At 38.9% G+C, this 17,286-nt stretch overlaps 1 protein-coding gene and 1 pseudogene across 1 annotated transcript; both read right to left on the bottom strand.

Moving 5' to 3' along the window:
• Positions 1-7,626: 7,626 nt before the first annotated feature.
• Positions 7,627-10,279, bottom strand: LOC149027357 (L-type lectin-domain containing receptor kinase SIT2 pseudogene; annotated as a pseudogene).
• A 4,070-nt stretch (positions 10,280-14,349) lies between these two features.
• Positions 14,350-15,746, bottom strand: LOC149027356 (zinc finger A20 and AN1 domain-containing stress-associated protein 9-like). Its single transcript, XM_089162070.1, has 2 exons — positions 15,545-15,746; positions 14,350-15,113 (listed from the first exon to the last, which is right to left on the bottom strand). Exon 2 carries the CDS (start codon positions 15,096-15,098, stop codon positions 14,622-14,624), a length of 477 nt encoding a protein of 158 aa, XP_089018196.1. The 5' UTR covers positions 15,099-15,113; positions 15,545-15,746; the 3' UTR covers positions 14,350-14,621.
• Between the last annotated feature and the right edge of the window lie 1,540 nt (positions 15,747-17,286).

The raw sequence follows: 17,286 nt of genomic DNA, 5'->3' as shown, positions 1-17,286 counted from the left end.
GCTTCTACTTCAAAATACCCATTGGTATGACAATTCATGCAGATTGCTTCACGCACGAACAACGTGATGGGAATCCCAGTTCTTATACTTATTCATGAGATTAATTATATAGTAAACTACTGGCCAACTTCCACTTGTGGATTTTTTAAGAAAATTGCAACAGTAATCCCGTTGCGTAGGGCTCAGGTGTGCATGACATCACACCCTATGGGTCCTTTGCTGGGAACATATTTGAATCATCTTAATTATATAGAAATTTAACTAACTTAATTATTATTTTGTTTCTGTAAAAGGTAAGTCGATAAAAATTCAGTAGACAGCATAGGCATCATTTCTTTTTGTCGCTCTATGTAGCCAGCCATTAATTATTTCTCAAAGATTAAGCTGCTCTCTTTTAATCCTTTTGCTTTGCTTTTCTATGTTTTATTTATATTTGTTTTTTATTCCATCCGAATATGGTCAATTTAAACATAGATTGCTATTAATATCAAAGCTTATATATGAGATTATCAAAAAGTAACATCTAATATAAAAAAGGGAGTGGGGAGTTAACATAGAAAAACCACTCCTCAACAGTTTTGACAAGAATGTATATTTTCTTTTCAATATTCTTGATTAGAAATAGAAGTAAGAAATTGTCAAAATGAATTTGAGAACCAACAAAATACAAACAAAAACAAAAATAAAATGAAAAGAATACAAAGAATTTAACATAGTTCACACATCAATGCGACATGAAGAACTTTTCACTATGCAGAAGAATAACAAAATAGAGATGTCTTGATCAATCGCTAAAATGACATCACAAGAATTTTCACTCAAAACAGTAAAACAAAAATCTTAAATCTCACTCTAATCTTGTCTGTGAATATAGAGAATATATGGATTTTAATCGGATGATCAGATCGATTCATTGCTCCAAACCCCCTATTTTCATTGCAGTTCTCCAGATCAAGTGATTTGTATCATCCATTAAGATATCAATGTAGATTCAACGAATGTAAATTCATCCTCAAAGTCGATTATAAGAATTTAATTAGATAAACAAGAAAGCATTTCCATGAATATTGGGAATTTCTTTTACCACTGTAGATAGAAATTTGATTTTGTTATTAAATATATATACTTGGTGGGAGTGGGAGTGGGAGTGGGAGTGTGGGACAGAGAGGCACACAGGCACACAGGTCACGTTACTTATAATGTTATATATGGAGACGAGAGTAGTCACAGGCAGTCATCAATCATCTGCAATTCCTTGGAATGATTACACTTCCACCTCCACCACATCCATATCCATCCATCATCGATCACCTCAATATTCTCTCTTTCTCTCTTTCTCTCTTTCTTGAAAAAATATACTTTCTTTTCTTCAGTACTAGAATGCCCTACATGCCTGTCTGCCTGCCTGTACACACATATGCTATGCATCGATCCTATCTTTCTTCTTTAGCTAGCATGCATTCACGACAAGACCTAGCTACCCCAGCTCTATCTCTCTCTCTCTCTCTCTCTCTCTCTCTCTACCCACCCATTCTCTCCACCCATTGGCATCCACATTCATACAAGGCGAAAAAGCAAGAAAACTGTACAAATAATGAAGAGGAATAATCAGAACTTTAGTTCTGAATTCAAACGATCACTTCTCTCTCTGTACATTCCCTTCAACGACCACCAAAGATGTCAAACAGTGCTTCTGTAATCATAACCCCACGACCCAACCCCTGTATAGATCCTCTCTTCCCTCTCAGACTTGAAAAGGAATCAACAGCTGCTACACTACATTCCAACTACACTGCTGCCACTTACTGCAACAACCCTTCTTTCTCTCTCTCTCTCTCTCTCTACATATGAACATATATATCTTGCCCCCCCCCCCCCCCCCCCCCAACAACACCACCACATCCTTCTTCCTTCCTTTATTTTTTTTTTTTTTTTTTTAGATGCCCCCCAGAACTCCTCCCCCCCCCCCCCCCCACCCACCCCACCTCTACATCTTTTTTCTTTTTTCCTTCCTCCCTCCACCCCCACCCCCCCCCCCCCCCCCCTCCCCCCCCCCCCCCCTCCCCCCGCTTGACCTCCACTACACCTCCCCCCCCCCCCCCCCCCCCCGCCCCCCGCCCGCCCCCAACAACAACAACAACAACAACAACAACAATAAGCCTTTTCCCAACTAAATGGGTCCCTGGTTCTGCCCTCCAATCGTCCTCGGCCTGCGTAGGCCTAGCTATACTATCCTTTCTCACCACTTCTCCTAAGGTTATCTTAGGTCTACCCCTAGCTCTTCTAGTTCCTTCAATATGGATTATATCACTTCTCCGGCGAGCATTTATAGGTCTCCGTTGACGTGGCCTGCCACCTCCGACTTTCTCTGCTTATCACTTATGGGAGCAACTCCGCACCAACTCTAATATGATCGTTTCTTATCTTATCCATCCTAGTTTTGCCACTCATCCATCTTAGCATTCTCATTTCGCTCCCGAGTTTATCTATATGATTCTTTTTAACCCCAACACTCGCACCGTACATCATAGCTGGTCGGACAACGGTCCTATAAAATTTTCCTTTAAGCTTTAATGGAATACGCCGATCACATAAGACCCCGGATGCACCTCTCCACTTCATCCACCCTATTTTAATTCTTTGGGAAACCTCATCTTCTAAATCACCTCTTTTACTTATGATTGAACCTAGGTACCTAAAACAATCACTCGAGGAATCTCTTTATCGTCAAGTATCACCACTTCATCATCTCGCCCGATCATGACTAAAGTTACAAACTAGATATTCTGTCTTCGATCTACTAAGTTTAAAGCCTTTTGATTCCAAAGCTACTCTCCATGATTCTAATTTGGTATTAATCCCCACTTGGGTCTCATCAATCAACACAATATCATCCGCAAAAAGCATACACCAGGGGACCTCATCTTGAATGTCTTTGGTTAATTCATCCATTACCAGTGCAAATAGATATGGGCTTAAAGTTGACCCTTGATGTAGCCCAACTGTTATCGGGAATTCCTTACTTTGTCCCCCCACTGTCTAACACTAGTCACCGAACCATCATACATATCCTTAACTATATCTACATATTTACTTGCAACACTTCTTTTCTCTAGTACTTGCCAAATTAACGCTCTAGGGACTCTATCATAAGCTTTTTCTAGGTCAATAAATACCATATGAAGGTCTTTCCTACATTTTCTATACCTTTCCATAAGTCTCCTAATTAAGTAAATAGCCTCCGTTGTAGATCTTCCCGGCATAAACCCAAATTGGTTCTCCGTAACTGTAGTTAAGTGTCTCAACCGGGTTTCAATTATTCTCTCCCATAATTTCATCGTATGGCTCATCAATTTAATGCCTCTATAGTTATTACAACTTTGAATATCTCCTTTATTTTTGTAAATTGGAACCACAACACTTCTCCTCCAATCATCCGGCATTTTCCCCTGTGCTCATAATCTTATTAAACAACTTAGTCAACCAAACTAGTCCATGGGTTCCTAAGCTCTTCCATACTTCAATTGGGATTTCATCAGGACCTTGTGTCTTGCCGAGTTTCATCCTCCTTAAAGCTTCTTTTACCTCGGACATCGAAATTCTACGTATATAAGTTCGGACACCGGTGCCTTGGTGAAAAGTGTAATCGTCCAAACATAAGTGCTTGAAGAATGCTCATTTAGTAAACTAGAGAAATAGGTTTCCCATCTTTTCTTAATATCCTCCTCACAAACTAATACTTTACCATCTCCATTTTTAATACATCTAACATGGTCAAGATCTCTACTCTTCCTATCCCTCATCTTAGCTATCTTATAAATAGATTTTTCCCCTTCCTTTGTGCCCAACTTATTGTATAACTCTTCATACTTTCTTTCCCTTGCTTTTCCCGAATTTTCTTAGCTTCATTTCTATCTAACCTATACCTTTGAAGATCCTCAACATCCTTAGTTCTTTGCCATGTCTTAAAACTAGCCTTTTTATTCCTAATGGCAGCTTGAACCTCACTATCCCACCACCACGTCTCTCTATAAGAATGGATCTTTCCTTTTGATTCACCTAGAACATCCTTAGCCACCTTCTTAATACACATAGCCATCTCATTCCACATTGCATTGGTATCCCCTTTAAAATCCCATTTTCCTTGTTTGACTACTTCATTAACGAAGGATTTAGAGTACTCTCCTTTCAAATTCCACCATCTTATTCGGGATAGTTTACCTTAGACCTTTTATGTGTTCTTGGGACTAAGCACATATCCAAGACCACAAGTCTATGTTGTGCGTTAAGCTTTCCCCGGTATCACCTTGCAATCCTTGCACAACAATCTATCAGTCCTTCTAGTTAGGAAGAAATCTATTTGGCTTCTATGCGTCCACTTTTGAAAGTAATTAAATGCTCATCTCTCTTTTGAAGTAAGTATTTATAATAGATAGATCAAAAGCAGTAGCAAAATCCAAAATTGAAATCCCCTCGTCATTCCTTTCTCCAAAACCATAACCTCCATGAACACTCTCATATCCTCTTTGATCTTTTCCAATATGTCCATTTAAATCACCTCCTATGATAATCTTTTCTCCTTGACGAATTTCTTGCAGTAATCCACCCATATTTTCCCAAAATTCTAGCTTTAGACTTTCATCTAGTCCTACTTGAGGTGCATATGCACAAATTATATTTACTGAACTCTTTCTCCATTACAAGCTTGATAGCAATAATCCTATCACCCACTCTTTTAACATCCACCACATCATTTTTAAATCTTTATCCACTATTATACCCACTCCATTTTTATTTGTTTTATCCCCAGTATACCAAAGTTTAAAGTCATCCAACTCTTTGGCTTTTTACCCCTCCATCTAGTCTCTTGAATGCAAGCTACATTAATCCTTCTTCTCCTCATAACATCTATCAATTCTAAGCTCTTACCAGTTAGAGATCCCATGTTCCAAGATGCCAATCTAATCCTATGCTTATGGACTAGCTTCTTTACCCGCCTCGTCCCGGCGCGGGAACCCTTGCCTACTTATCCCGCATCCGGCGCCGTGCGCGCGTCCTGGGCGCCCTGCTAACCCTTGCCCACTTATCACTCCCCGGCCATGTGGCGCTCGCTTCTTTTGTCGGGCGCCCTAGCATAGCTTTTATCATATAAGGTCGAATCCATGAAGGTTTGGCTAGTTTTTCCGGTGCCGGCTGCCGCCGCGCCCAACCCTCCTCCTTACCCGGGCTTGGGGCTCTTAAGCCTTAATTTCCATCTCACCTTTCCCACCAAGAGAATCGATCCTTATCAGCTCTCATTATATAGTTATTACAGAGTTTAGAATAAACAATAAAAACTGATCGAAGGCTCTCTCTTCTCCTCCTCCCCCAACCAAAAAAAAAAATGTATATTCTATAACTCAAAAAAAAAATGTAAATTATTAGGCAAATTGTCAAAATGTATATTCTATAACTCATTTGACACTTAATGGAAACCCTTAAGGAAGGAGAGAATCCAAATCCAAAAGGAAAAAAAAGTTGTAAATACATAAAATCACAATAAAATATCACAACCTTAAATAAAATTTAAACAGAATAATAAAATCCGACTCATTCTCTTCCTTCTTCCCATCCCTTCCCCACTCCTACCTGCCATTCAACCATTTCTACTTATGTAAATAACTTTTTAACATTTATTATTTAGGAATGAGTAGGACCTAAAGTTTAGACATTTACAAGAGCTATAAAGTCATGGTCATTATTAACATGTTTGCCATTAAATTTTGCTTTTGGAGTAATGTAATTATTTGACACAACAGGGTTTTGTAACTTTACAGTATCCACAAAAGGGTTTATGGGTTTGACAAAAATGGATATCTCAATAAGTCAATATGTTGACATTGGCACAAGTATCCAATTGTTACTGACAAAAGAACAAATAAACAAGAATCTAACTTGATTAAGAGTAAATCACACTAATTGTCTTTTAGTCCTAGTTCTTATTGTAGGGAATGTTTGATGATGAACAAAAGTTTTTTAATTAGCGGGTCCAATGATTTGATAGCCCAATTGTATGGTTGTTATCTAACTTAATTATCAAGGGGAATCCAAGTAATTCACTATTGAAATTTCCCTATTTCCTAATTCCTACAGGCTACAGGTCAAGCAGTTAGAAATTATTCTACCAAAAACAAAAGAGCAGTTAGGAATTAAAGATGGGCAATGTGTAAAAGCCCAAATAATTATTGAATCACGGAACCCCCAAATGGGCATGAAGTGAGCTCAACTATGGGCTGGATCAATTGGCACTTCTAAGGCCCAAACAGACAAAACTGGGCTTCGGAACTATAGACCCAAGGAAATGGAGTTACTGAGAGATTCCAAAACCTTCGTGGTTAAATGATGTTTTAGGGGTTATATGCATAGTTCATTGTGTCGGCGACATATCGCCGACACAGGGCGATATGTCGCCATGTCGCTGGGGGCGACACGACTCCCCCGCCGCATTTCCAATGTCGGCGCATTCGCCCGTGTGGTGTGGCGGCGTATTCGCTCTTCGCCTTTCGCCTTTCGTTTGTTTTTCGCCGATTTTCGTTCTCTTTTGCCAAGTGATGTAGGGCCTCTGCTCCGGGCGCTCCCCCCCCCCCGGGGCGCCTCCCGGCCCCCGCCCGCTCCCGGGCGGGCCCCGTTCCGTCGGCACAATATGTGAGCATGAGCCATACTCCTGTTGTATAATGTTGTACTTTAGTACATCTCTTTACTACTTGTGTATTTGTGTTCTCTTTGCATTTTACATTGTTTATATGATTTTCCCTTCCGGCTTTGCCCGCATATAGTTGGACATGTGCCAATTATAAACTTTAGGTTAGGTGATGTTTTAGGTCAAAATAACACCCCCAATGTGTTTATTGGCCTCAAATTAGGTTACACGTCAAATTTCATGTCAAAATGACCCCAAATACCCTTCGAAACAGGGGTTCGATTTTTCATCGAACCCTTACCAAAAGTCGAGCGACTTTTGGCGACATGTCGCCCGTGTCGCCGTGTCGCCAGAGTCCGACACGGCGACACGAGTCGACATGTCGAACCTTGGTTATATGGTAACATTTCTGTTTCTTATTTCTTTTTTCTTTTTTTTTTTTTTTTTTTTTCTTTAATAAAAACAGCCAGTTTTCTTTTGGGCCCCAAAAACACCCAAATGATGTAGAGTCCGGATCGTCTCCCCTGACGGGGACCCCAATAGCTGTTGATCACAAACTACAGGGGACCCCACAAGGTTAGGGTGATGGGATTTGTGGTTGTAAGGCCGTCGGGGGAGGTGACCTACACTCGATGATGTATGTATAATCCAGTTTGTTTTGTGTTTTTCTTTTGTTTCTTTTTCATTTTCTAAACAAATCGACATTTTGCACAGTTTTGAGCCCACTTTGAAAAACACCAGATTGGTGTTTCTCATGTAAAAAGACACTTCTATGGAGAAGACGAAGAGACATCATGTTCCAACATGACACTCTTGTCTTTTTTACATCAAAATGTAATCTACTATTTTGAAACCCTAAAAACCCAAAGTTTCTTCCTTATTTCATTTTTTTAATTTTAGCACTCAAAAACAGGAAAAATGCATAGAAACAAGGAAAACTACTATTAATTTATGTAATCATAAAGCAAGTAGCCCTATATATGTTAAGCACACAATACTTAAAAAACATTGATTGGATTTGACACTCATACAACACCAAATTCTAGTTCAGAAAGTCATTCTACAAACCTGACCAACAGTACTCTTCATCTCCAAACTTGAGACACTAGTAGAATTAGTGTTTGTGGAGGTCATCAACCCGAAAAATGAAGGATCAGAGATGCTAAGACAAGCATCTGGTGAGTCGGGAACCAAACCAGGAATCTTACCAAGGTGAAGATCAAGAGGCAGAGGAGGCAATTTAGCATCTCCTAACAGAAACTCCACAACCCTTCTCATGGTTGGCCTGCAATGAGGAAGAGGATGGGAACAAAGCAAACCAAGGCTAAACACAAGCTCTGCTTCCTCAGGGTTGTAAAACTGCAACAAGGGGTCAATGGATCTTAAGATCTCTCTTTGGGAATGCAATTCTCTGACCCAATCCACCAACACCAACTCTTGTTCATTCTTCTTTGGTTCGATAGGTCTCCTCCCACAAGCCACCTCAAGCATAAAAGCACCATAGCTATACACATCCGAGCTTGTTGTAGCCCTCCCAGTCCTGGTGAGCTCTGGAGCAAGGTACCCAAGTGTCCCGACAACGTAAGTCGTCTGAGGATTGATGTCATGATCATATATTCTTGAGAGGCCGAAGTCTCCAAGCTTGGCGGTCATATCTGCATCTATTAATACATTGCTTGACTTCACATCCCTGTGAACCACCATCTGTTCACATTCTTCATGGAGATACAACAAGGCTTGTCCAACCCCAATCAGAATCTTCAATCTCTGCTCCCAAGTTAGAATTTCCATTGGGGAATTGAATAATAGCTTGTCTAGACTTCCATTTGGAACATAATCATAAACAAGGAGAAGTTCATTGTTCTTCCTGCACCAGCCATGTAGCTCTACCAGATTCCGGTGCCTAAGCCTTCCCATGCTAATGATCTCTGAAACAAATTCTTTCATCCCTTGCCTTGAATCATGAGAAACCTTCTTGATTGCCACTTCAAGACCTGTACTTGGAATAGTTCCCCTGTAAACACATCCAAATCCTCCTCTACCAATTAGGTTTTTCTCTCCAAACTCACATGTCGCTTTCAGCAGCTGCGAGTATTCGAATCTGTGAGCTCCATACTCGATTTCCCATTCTTCCAACAAGTCATTCTTCAGCTCTTGCCTTCGAACAAACTGAATTATGCATGAGATAATCAACAGGACCAAACTGATTGAAACCAAACTAATCCCTATTGCAAGGCCCTTTCCATCCACCATCTTCTTTACCTTGTTTCCTCCTACAAGAGAAGGAAGCTTTGTGGGATCTAAATCATCAGCTCTCGCATCAATCCTGAAGCTCCAACCTAGGATATTATGTGCTGCAAAAAGCAGACCAGTAGAAGCAGAAAACCCTGCATACATGTAGTCGTCTATGACTGTTGATAGGTCAAGGGGGAATGAAATCAAAGGCCTATCAGGCTTGGGGACTCCAAGAGGAGAGATTGCAACATTCACCAACCTCTCCCTGCCCTTATACTCAATCCAAGCTGTAATTGGTACTCCGCTTTTCAGATCAATTGAATGGGTCTGGTTAGAACCGCTCGCACTGGAATTAGTTGCAGGTACAGACAGATTAGAGATCAAGCTATCTATATCAATACCGACATGGTTGTCATTGATGTCACTTAGTTCAATGTTCTGAACAACATCAAATTCAACTGCAAGCAGACGGGTTGCGAACTTGGCCATGGTTGTCTCATTTGGGAGGCCCAAGTACTGGTTAGCTAGACAGTCTTGGAGATCTTTAGTGGATGAGAGAATAAAAGCAAAGCCGTGACCTCCAATCTTTGGATACATGGGTGAAATGGAGAAAACGAAAGTAGTGCTGAAGGAGACAATAGGAGAAGAGGAAGTTGATTTGTTTCTCTTCAATTGCAGGGGAGATGGATAGAATGCATGGCCAGTGATCTTTGGTGAACCACTGGTCAGTGTTAGAATGCCATCTGGTCTAATATATGATGCTCCATGTAAGCTCAAAGTGACATTATGAAACCCATTGTAGAGGAAACTGATCTTTGCAATTACACAGGTAAAGGAAACAAGTTGTTGCAGAAGGATTACTCTAAAACCTGTCATGGCTAGAGTTCTGAAATGGGTTCTGCTTCAAACTGTTAAACTACAATGGTATGAACAAAGATCGACACATGAGAAAAAAAAGAAATGGGCTGGTGCTGAAGTCCTAAAATGGTAATCAATTTGCCTTTACAGTGCAAGTTTCAAAGACTTGGAACTTGAAGCTGCACCAGAATAGGATAGAAAGAACTAGATAAAAGTGACAAATAGCAAGTTTATCTATCTTGATATATCAGCAAGAAAATCAGAGACGAAAGAAGCAGATATAAAGCGTGGTTGAAAAGCGTTGGAGTGGACAGACTTAAATCTACTAGTGAAGCTACAGATAACAGATAACAGGGGAAACAGGGAAAGTAACACACATACCCACATAAAAGAACATGGAAAGAGCAATTATAGAAATCTATACAGTGAGAATAAGAACATAGAATACTGTTCAAGTTGTATAATAGAATTAATTAATCCAACATTAAAAAGGAGATGACACCTTGATATTAGTATCAACCAATTAAGTTTAATTCCTTTTTCCAAGGGGTAGCAGAAAAGAACAGTTTCTCTATCAATTTATATATATAAATGGCAAGTTGAAGATGTTTTGCTTGTGAAGTGGGTAAAGTTAGCGGATTTCTATATGGCATTTTGAGTGAATCAAAAAGCTAATTAAAGAACTTTCTCAACTCCATTGAGATTGGAAAGCAAGTTGTAACATTTTGTCTATCTTAACTCTTCTTTTGTATTGCACCCTTAAAAAGATACTGTCTTACTATTATTACATCAGTGGTCTACCGTTCTCGGTATAATATGATAATCCTCTAACTTAATTGTTTGGATAACTCATTTGGCAGGCCATATTGACCATGTGAGTTTTTGTTCCATTTGTTATTCTTCTGTTTCATCTATTGGATTATTTACAGTTAACCAGACTCCTTTCTCCCATTAAAGTCATTGAATTGAGAACAAATGAGGTGTTTGATCTTGAACCAGAAAGATTCAGCTTTCTTTATTCTCAGCTTCTTATCTATGGAACCGTGAGAAAAATGGGTTGGTTTCTCTTTTGGAATACAGATCTGCGTAACCGCTCAAAAAGCAGAGGAAAATATTGTCTTATAAAGACATATTCGTAGTCCTGCAGCAGAAGGGAACTGGGGAAATTTTCTTCCCTTATAAAGAAAGAATGGAGTGGATCACAACGTACATTAACACAGACCAAGTCAAAAGTCCATGTTTCTTGTTTTGGGTTCAATAGACCATACAAGTTGCATCAATTTGACGCGCATGCAGCAAGAGGTCTTGGGATTTAAATATAAACTCACTTCTAATCTTTAGGTACAGAAAAAGGGGTCAAAGACCCAGAAACACAACTAAGCAGAAGCAACAGCAAAAATGGCTATATCTGCCTTAAGTATGCTCTTCTTGCTAATTTTAAAGAGCAATGACACCTTAGACATCCAAACAACAGCATGATTTGCCTGGTGAAAGCTAAGCAACCCATTAGAGGTAGCCAGGCCTCCAATATCATCCACCAGTCTGTTAAATCTCCCTTCTAATGCCCAGTTAGGGTCAAGAAGCGAAATTGCTTTTCATAACTTTACATTTAACCAGACGTATCCAACATGTATACAAGAGAGAAAACCCTAAATTCAACACATGTTTCTGTTCATCCAGGCAAGAAGAAGGATGAGTCAAAGATCAGCTACCCAGATGGACTTGTGAGCGAATCTCCACCTTCTCCTGGAGATACGTGAACGGTGAACCATACATACCCTATGAAAACTCGGAATCTGTCCCCACCCATACCTCTGTAGATACCCCAAATAAAATAAACTCCGATCCACTGAACCCTGCTGCACCACATGAAAGACACAAACTTTGATCGTCCCTCTGTGTGGTCCTCCTTGGCAAGCTTCAACAAACTATGCCATTGTTTAAAGATAGGACCATCTGAACCTTCTATTCGAAAACTTGTAGTTCCCAAATTATGGAGTAGCATTTAATGGTAAAATTTACATCCAGCAGTTCATCCTATAACAGGTCTTTTGGATTCATTGTATTTTAATTTTAAGTGTCAGTCAAGGTAAGCCAGCCGTAAGCGTAAATGGGAAATCAACCCTATGATATCATGGTCAAGACAAGATCCATGACCACAGAGCCATGAATTAAGGAAAATTTTGGGTAACCCAGTTAAGATACCTACCTAAAGTTACAGGGAAAGGTATTGCATAATAAGTAAAGTATATTCAGGAGTTGGTTCAGGACATCCATTCCTTAGCTGGCACATGCAGTTTATTTCCCTTCCTCATGGTTCCAGAGACCATACCAGTTTAGCTGATTCCCTGTCAACGAGAGCTCTGTCCTGCATGGGGAGAACAGAGTGGAATCTCTCCCTTGGTTTTCTGAACCTTCAGAAACCTTGTGTTCTTTGGTTGGTTCAGTTGATGATTCTTTACTTGAGATATTCAGTTTTCTATATTGCAACAACCAATGTCATTTTTCTTGTACAGCTGAAGAGATCTTGAGACAATAAAAATATCAATATATAAACATAAATAATTTTTCCCGATATTTCACCCAAGAAATTACAGGTGCCTTGCGGCAAGCTGCAAGCTGTGTCTGGCTGTCTGCAACTGAAATTACCACATGAAAAGCTAAGGCAATGTAAGCATGTTGGAAAACCACCGAGCTGGGTTCTTCATGGCATAGCACTAGAGCCATAAAGAATAACTTCTATAGGTGTACTATCCTGTAAGGATGTATATCAGAAAGCAAAGGACTTACATAAACTCTTTTACTGGAAGTTCCATTATTTTCCTCTTTAGTCCACGCACGTAACCATTCCATCTAAAGATGAAAATCATGAAATCTGCAAGGGCATGGATTCCTAGTATCGTTTGCCAGTGAAAACAGAGAACGAATTTATAAAGGGATATTGCAACACCAAAAATATACTCAGATACAGAGAGAGGTGGGAAACTTCCATAAATCAGACCATACTTAAGAGCACCACTAAGCCCCAGAGCTTTTGTCCATGATAGCTCTATCTCCGTGAAACTAAGCCTGTGACAGGGTAAATATAGGCTTCTAGACATCAGAACTAGCATAAAGGAATTCAGTTTCTTCTTAAGAAGCCACCGCCATAAACAATTACAAACAGCTGAGACTTGGAGGAAACCCACAAATTAAAATGAAAAATGACAGAAGACATGAGTGTGGCATGAGAAACGAAAATTAGCAGTACGAAGCACATAACCTCAGAAGTCAGGAAAATCTCATCTGGATAGTTTGCTGGAAAGACCAGCAGACAGGAAAAATAGCCTCCCGAACTCTCCTACGATGTCAACTCTCAAGGAATTTCAAATTGGAGAGACAGTGAAAATTTTCTGATAATGGTAGAAATGTGTGTAACAAATAAATTAATTAGGGACCAAATTCAAGATAATGTAATGGGCTAGTTACCAAGGGTATAAAAATAAATTCACTACCACTGAAATCCAATACAGCGATCATAATTGAAACAAATTCAATGCACTGACAAAGGCCTGCAAAAGACCTTGATAAATTTAACTAAACTGATTTTCAGAATCCAGACCAATCCATTACAATGTATTTGTAAAAAGGGACCACTTGATAGTCCCCAAAAAACATGAAAACAGACACACAAACACTATTAATCTGATGTTTATTTCAGGTAAGCAGTCAGTATGTCAAAAACATATTACATTACCATGAATGAAGCAACATGCCAGTCAAGGTGTATGCATGAATATCATCAAAGAAAACTAATCTTTCATCATCCATTTGGTGAGTAACAGTGAAAGAAAATCTGGGAAGTCGACTTCAAAATTTATCAAGGAGTCACTAAGGATATGCTAAAAGGAATCCAAAGCACATGCATTTCAAGCCATGTTCTCAGTGTGCATCATCACCGAAAAGCCAACTTGAGGCAAATCTACTTCTGAGCAACATCTTTGGGCACTGATGGAAACAGATCAAGTTTAACATGATAAAATTGATAAAATAATTTTGGGTTCAATCAACAATAGAAGTCTCTGTAACACGACATTGGCAAGTGATGTCTCAACAAGTAGGGATTAGTAATAGCATGTAAGCTTCTCTGTTCACCTGAGAGAGGATGAGGGGAAGTCAAGTCTTAGCAGGTAATATAAGACACTAAAACAAGTTACAGACAGGCAATGACAACAATAGAACCTCCGGGGAAAAACAAATTCCAGATCTTGAGCAAGGATGAACTTAGCAGCACTAGCAAAAAATTGTGTAACATTCATGTAGGCAACCTATAGACAGTATTGGGTTGAACTGTTAATTTAATGTAATATTCAGAAAGCATGATGAATACCCAGATACAAGGAGGAATTGAAGTATCAATTTCTTGGAGGAACTGTCATCCCCTTCAAAAACATAAGGGCAGCAACTCTTATATAAGGGTAGCAATTCCCTTGGAGAAGGAAGCAGTTTCTAACCCAGCAATTAAAATCCTCTCTCCTTTCTCCCTGAAATGTATTCATTATTCAAGATAGACAGCAAACATATAACGAATAAGGCACTGAACAAACATTATAATTCTGATAAATTGATATTCCACAGTAGAGATATACAAAGGATGAGAAAACCTTATAAAAGTAACAAAAAAAAAAAAAAAAACCTAAAATAAACAATGACCAGCAACAACTTCTTAGCATTTGGTCACAATAATGAAACCAAACTGTACATACCAACTATTTATTTTCAGAAATACCGAACACTAATGTGTCTTTCCATGAATTGGACCTCTTTTTTCACTCCCAGAAAGAGTAGATCATAGTCCTGCAATTTAGATTCAGATCTTCTCAATCTTGTCTGCCTTCACAACTGGATTCGCTCTGGCAATTACGTCCTGGCCCGCAGCTTTGTAATCAAACTGGCAATTGTGTTTGTCAGAATAACGATGGACAGAACAAAACGTCTGCCCACATCGGCACTTGAAACCAGTCAATCCCACACGCTTTCTGCAAGAGCTGCAACGGTTGGCTGGTAATTTCGCCGGTTCTTCGCTACTAGTAGCTACTTCACACGTAGTAGCTTTAACCTCCTGAACCGTTGTTTCAATCGCAGTTTCATCAGCCTTCTTCTCCGGAACTAGCACCGCTGCGGCTGCTTTAGCTTGCTTCAAAAATAATTCCTTGTAACATTTGGAGCAAAGATTGTTTGTGGCAGCAGTTCCATAGAAACCGCAGTTATTGGCACAGGGAACAGTAGCATTTGGAGGTTGGCAGCCAGTTTTCTCGACTTCCCTCTTCTGACTCTCTTGCTCCATATGCACAAGGAAACCCTAAAACAGCCCCATAAACCAAAACTCAGAACACGGAAGGAGGAAAAAGAATTCCATATTCCTAACCAATTTCCAGTAAAAGACAACCATATAACTTCGAAATCAGCCAATTAAATAGATTATAGATTTCGGATCCAAGAGAAAAAAGATAAATGCGTCCAATAAAATCATGGAGAAGCAAGCAGAGACGGAAGGTCCTTCAAACTCTAAAAAACCCTAATCGATCCGGCCGCATAACATTACCACACAGCACTAACTGAATCATCGGTCGAAGCACCAGCAAACGGAAATACTGATCCATCCATCTATCCCTTAATTCCACCTAAACCCAAAAACAAAACTCTACTCGAATAACAAGAAATGAAGGCAAGACACATATCCATAAACGAAAAATTCATTTGTAATAGAGATTTAAGGACTAGAAATCAAACCTGATTCCGATAAATCCTTTTTCAAGTGGCTTGATCTATAAATAACAGACTGTAGTGATCGACAATATGAATTGTTCAGAACAGAATGAGATCCTTCACCGGAAAAATCGATGAATCTCTCTGAGATGTGAACCGCGATACTCTTTCTACATTGAAAACCGAAGATGAGACCTTCCTGTTTTCTTCTTTCTTTTTTGGCCTTCTATTTTTTTTTTTTAATTATTATTGAGCGTTCGGGTTCGATAGATTGGAATCTTTCACTTTAGATGACTCTAAGACGTAAAGCTCGAAGAAGAGGGCAGGTAGCCAGCTGGCAGATATCAACTTGGGACCCACCATACCATCGTTCAATCGGACGGCTACCTGTTAATCCGTGCAAACCAACAAATATATATATATATATATATATATATTTTTATATATATTTTTTTTTATATTTTTTATATTTTGAGAGGTAAACCACCAAATTTTCCATAGTAGTCCAAAATGGTAGTTTAGGATTTATACCTTTTCTTCCATTTTCGGTGAAGGTAGTTTGGGATTTATACGCCACTTGCTTGTACGTTTTTGTTTCTTTGGGTACAAGGGAGCAAGGTTTGAAGTTTGAAGTTCGAAGTATTCCACGATATGATATTGTTGTAATATCATATAATTCAAATGATGATGATAGAGTGAAAAATAAAATAAAAAGGTTACAAGAGATCACATACACGAGAGATCAATGACAGAGTTTGGTCCATATAACCTACATCTTTGATGCTCAAGAAATAAGTCTAATCCACAATAACAAATGGTGGAAAATTGTAAATTTGTGTACAACAAATACAATTGAAGAAAACCCTCATCTAGGTAATCCCACTAGTACAAACCACGCTTGAATCCATTGATTGTACATCAAAGGCCATCGTGTTTAAGGAGCGGCAACATCATCGGTTCTTCAATAAGCCTAACCTCACGAAAAGAAGAAGAAACAAGAAGAGAGATAACCCAAGTACAATATCCACGTTAACCTAAAAAATGAACCTATCCAAATAATATATAACACAACCTGAATCATATCATATGATGTATGTTCAATATGGTTCAAGCAGTGCCAAAGACACGGTTCGAGGAAACCAGGGGCTTAAGAACAAACTATAGATTAACCCTCAACAGATACAATACTAATTGATACATATCCATATTATATACAACTGTTATTAATCTTTTTGACGTGTCTCTATATTGAATTGCACTAAAATGCATACAATCATGACAATATAATACCGATACAATACAATACGTCTCTTAAGATACCTAGTTGATACAATTTTGATACTAATGCTTTAAACATTGCAAGGGAGCTTCTATAAGTTCAGATCTACCATTTGGACATATAGAAGATTGTGTTCATTCTTTATTTCTTTTGTGTGTGTGTGTTTTATTTTTAATTCACTCTAGAGTGTGAGCACACAGTGAAAGAGAATCACAAATCAAGATCCACCAACTACGAAGTGGATATAGGTCATTATGTCTTACACCCAACAAACAAGGCACTTGTTGCTAGAGCCTTGACAACCTTGTTTTCCTTCCATGGAATAAAACAAAATCGACGTGAAACAAACAATTGTATTATTTTCACACTATTTAACTACACATTTATGAGGGGTCTATAACATTAATAAAATAGATTTATAAATGAACTTGCTTCTAAACATACGATGGAAGGATGTGAGAAGAGCACAAAGGTAGAAAAATATTAG

Source organism: Hakea prostrata, chromosome 1 (assembly GCF_041222555.1).
Source record: "Hakea prostrata isolate BN-2017 chromosome 1, UWA_Hpros_2, whole genome shotgun sequence".
Classification (NCBI taxonomy): domain Eukaryota; kingdom Viridiplantae; phylum Streptophyta; class Magnoliopsida; order Proteales; family Proteaceae; genus Hakea; species Hakea prostrata.
The sequence above is the reverse complement of the archived record's forward strand: the minus strand, read 5'-3'. Positions and strand labels throughout refer to the sequence as shown.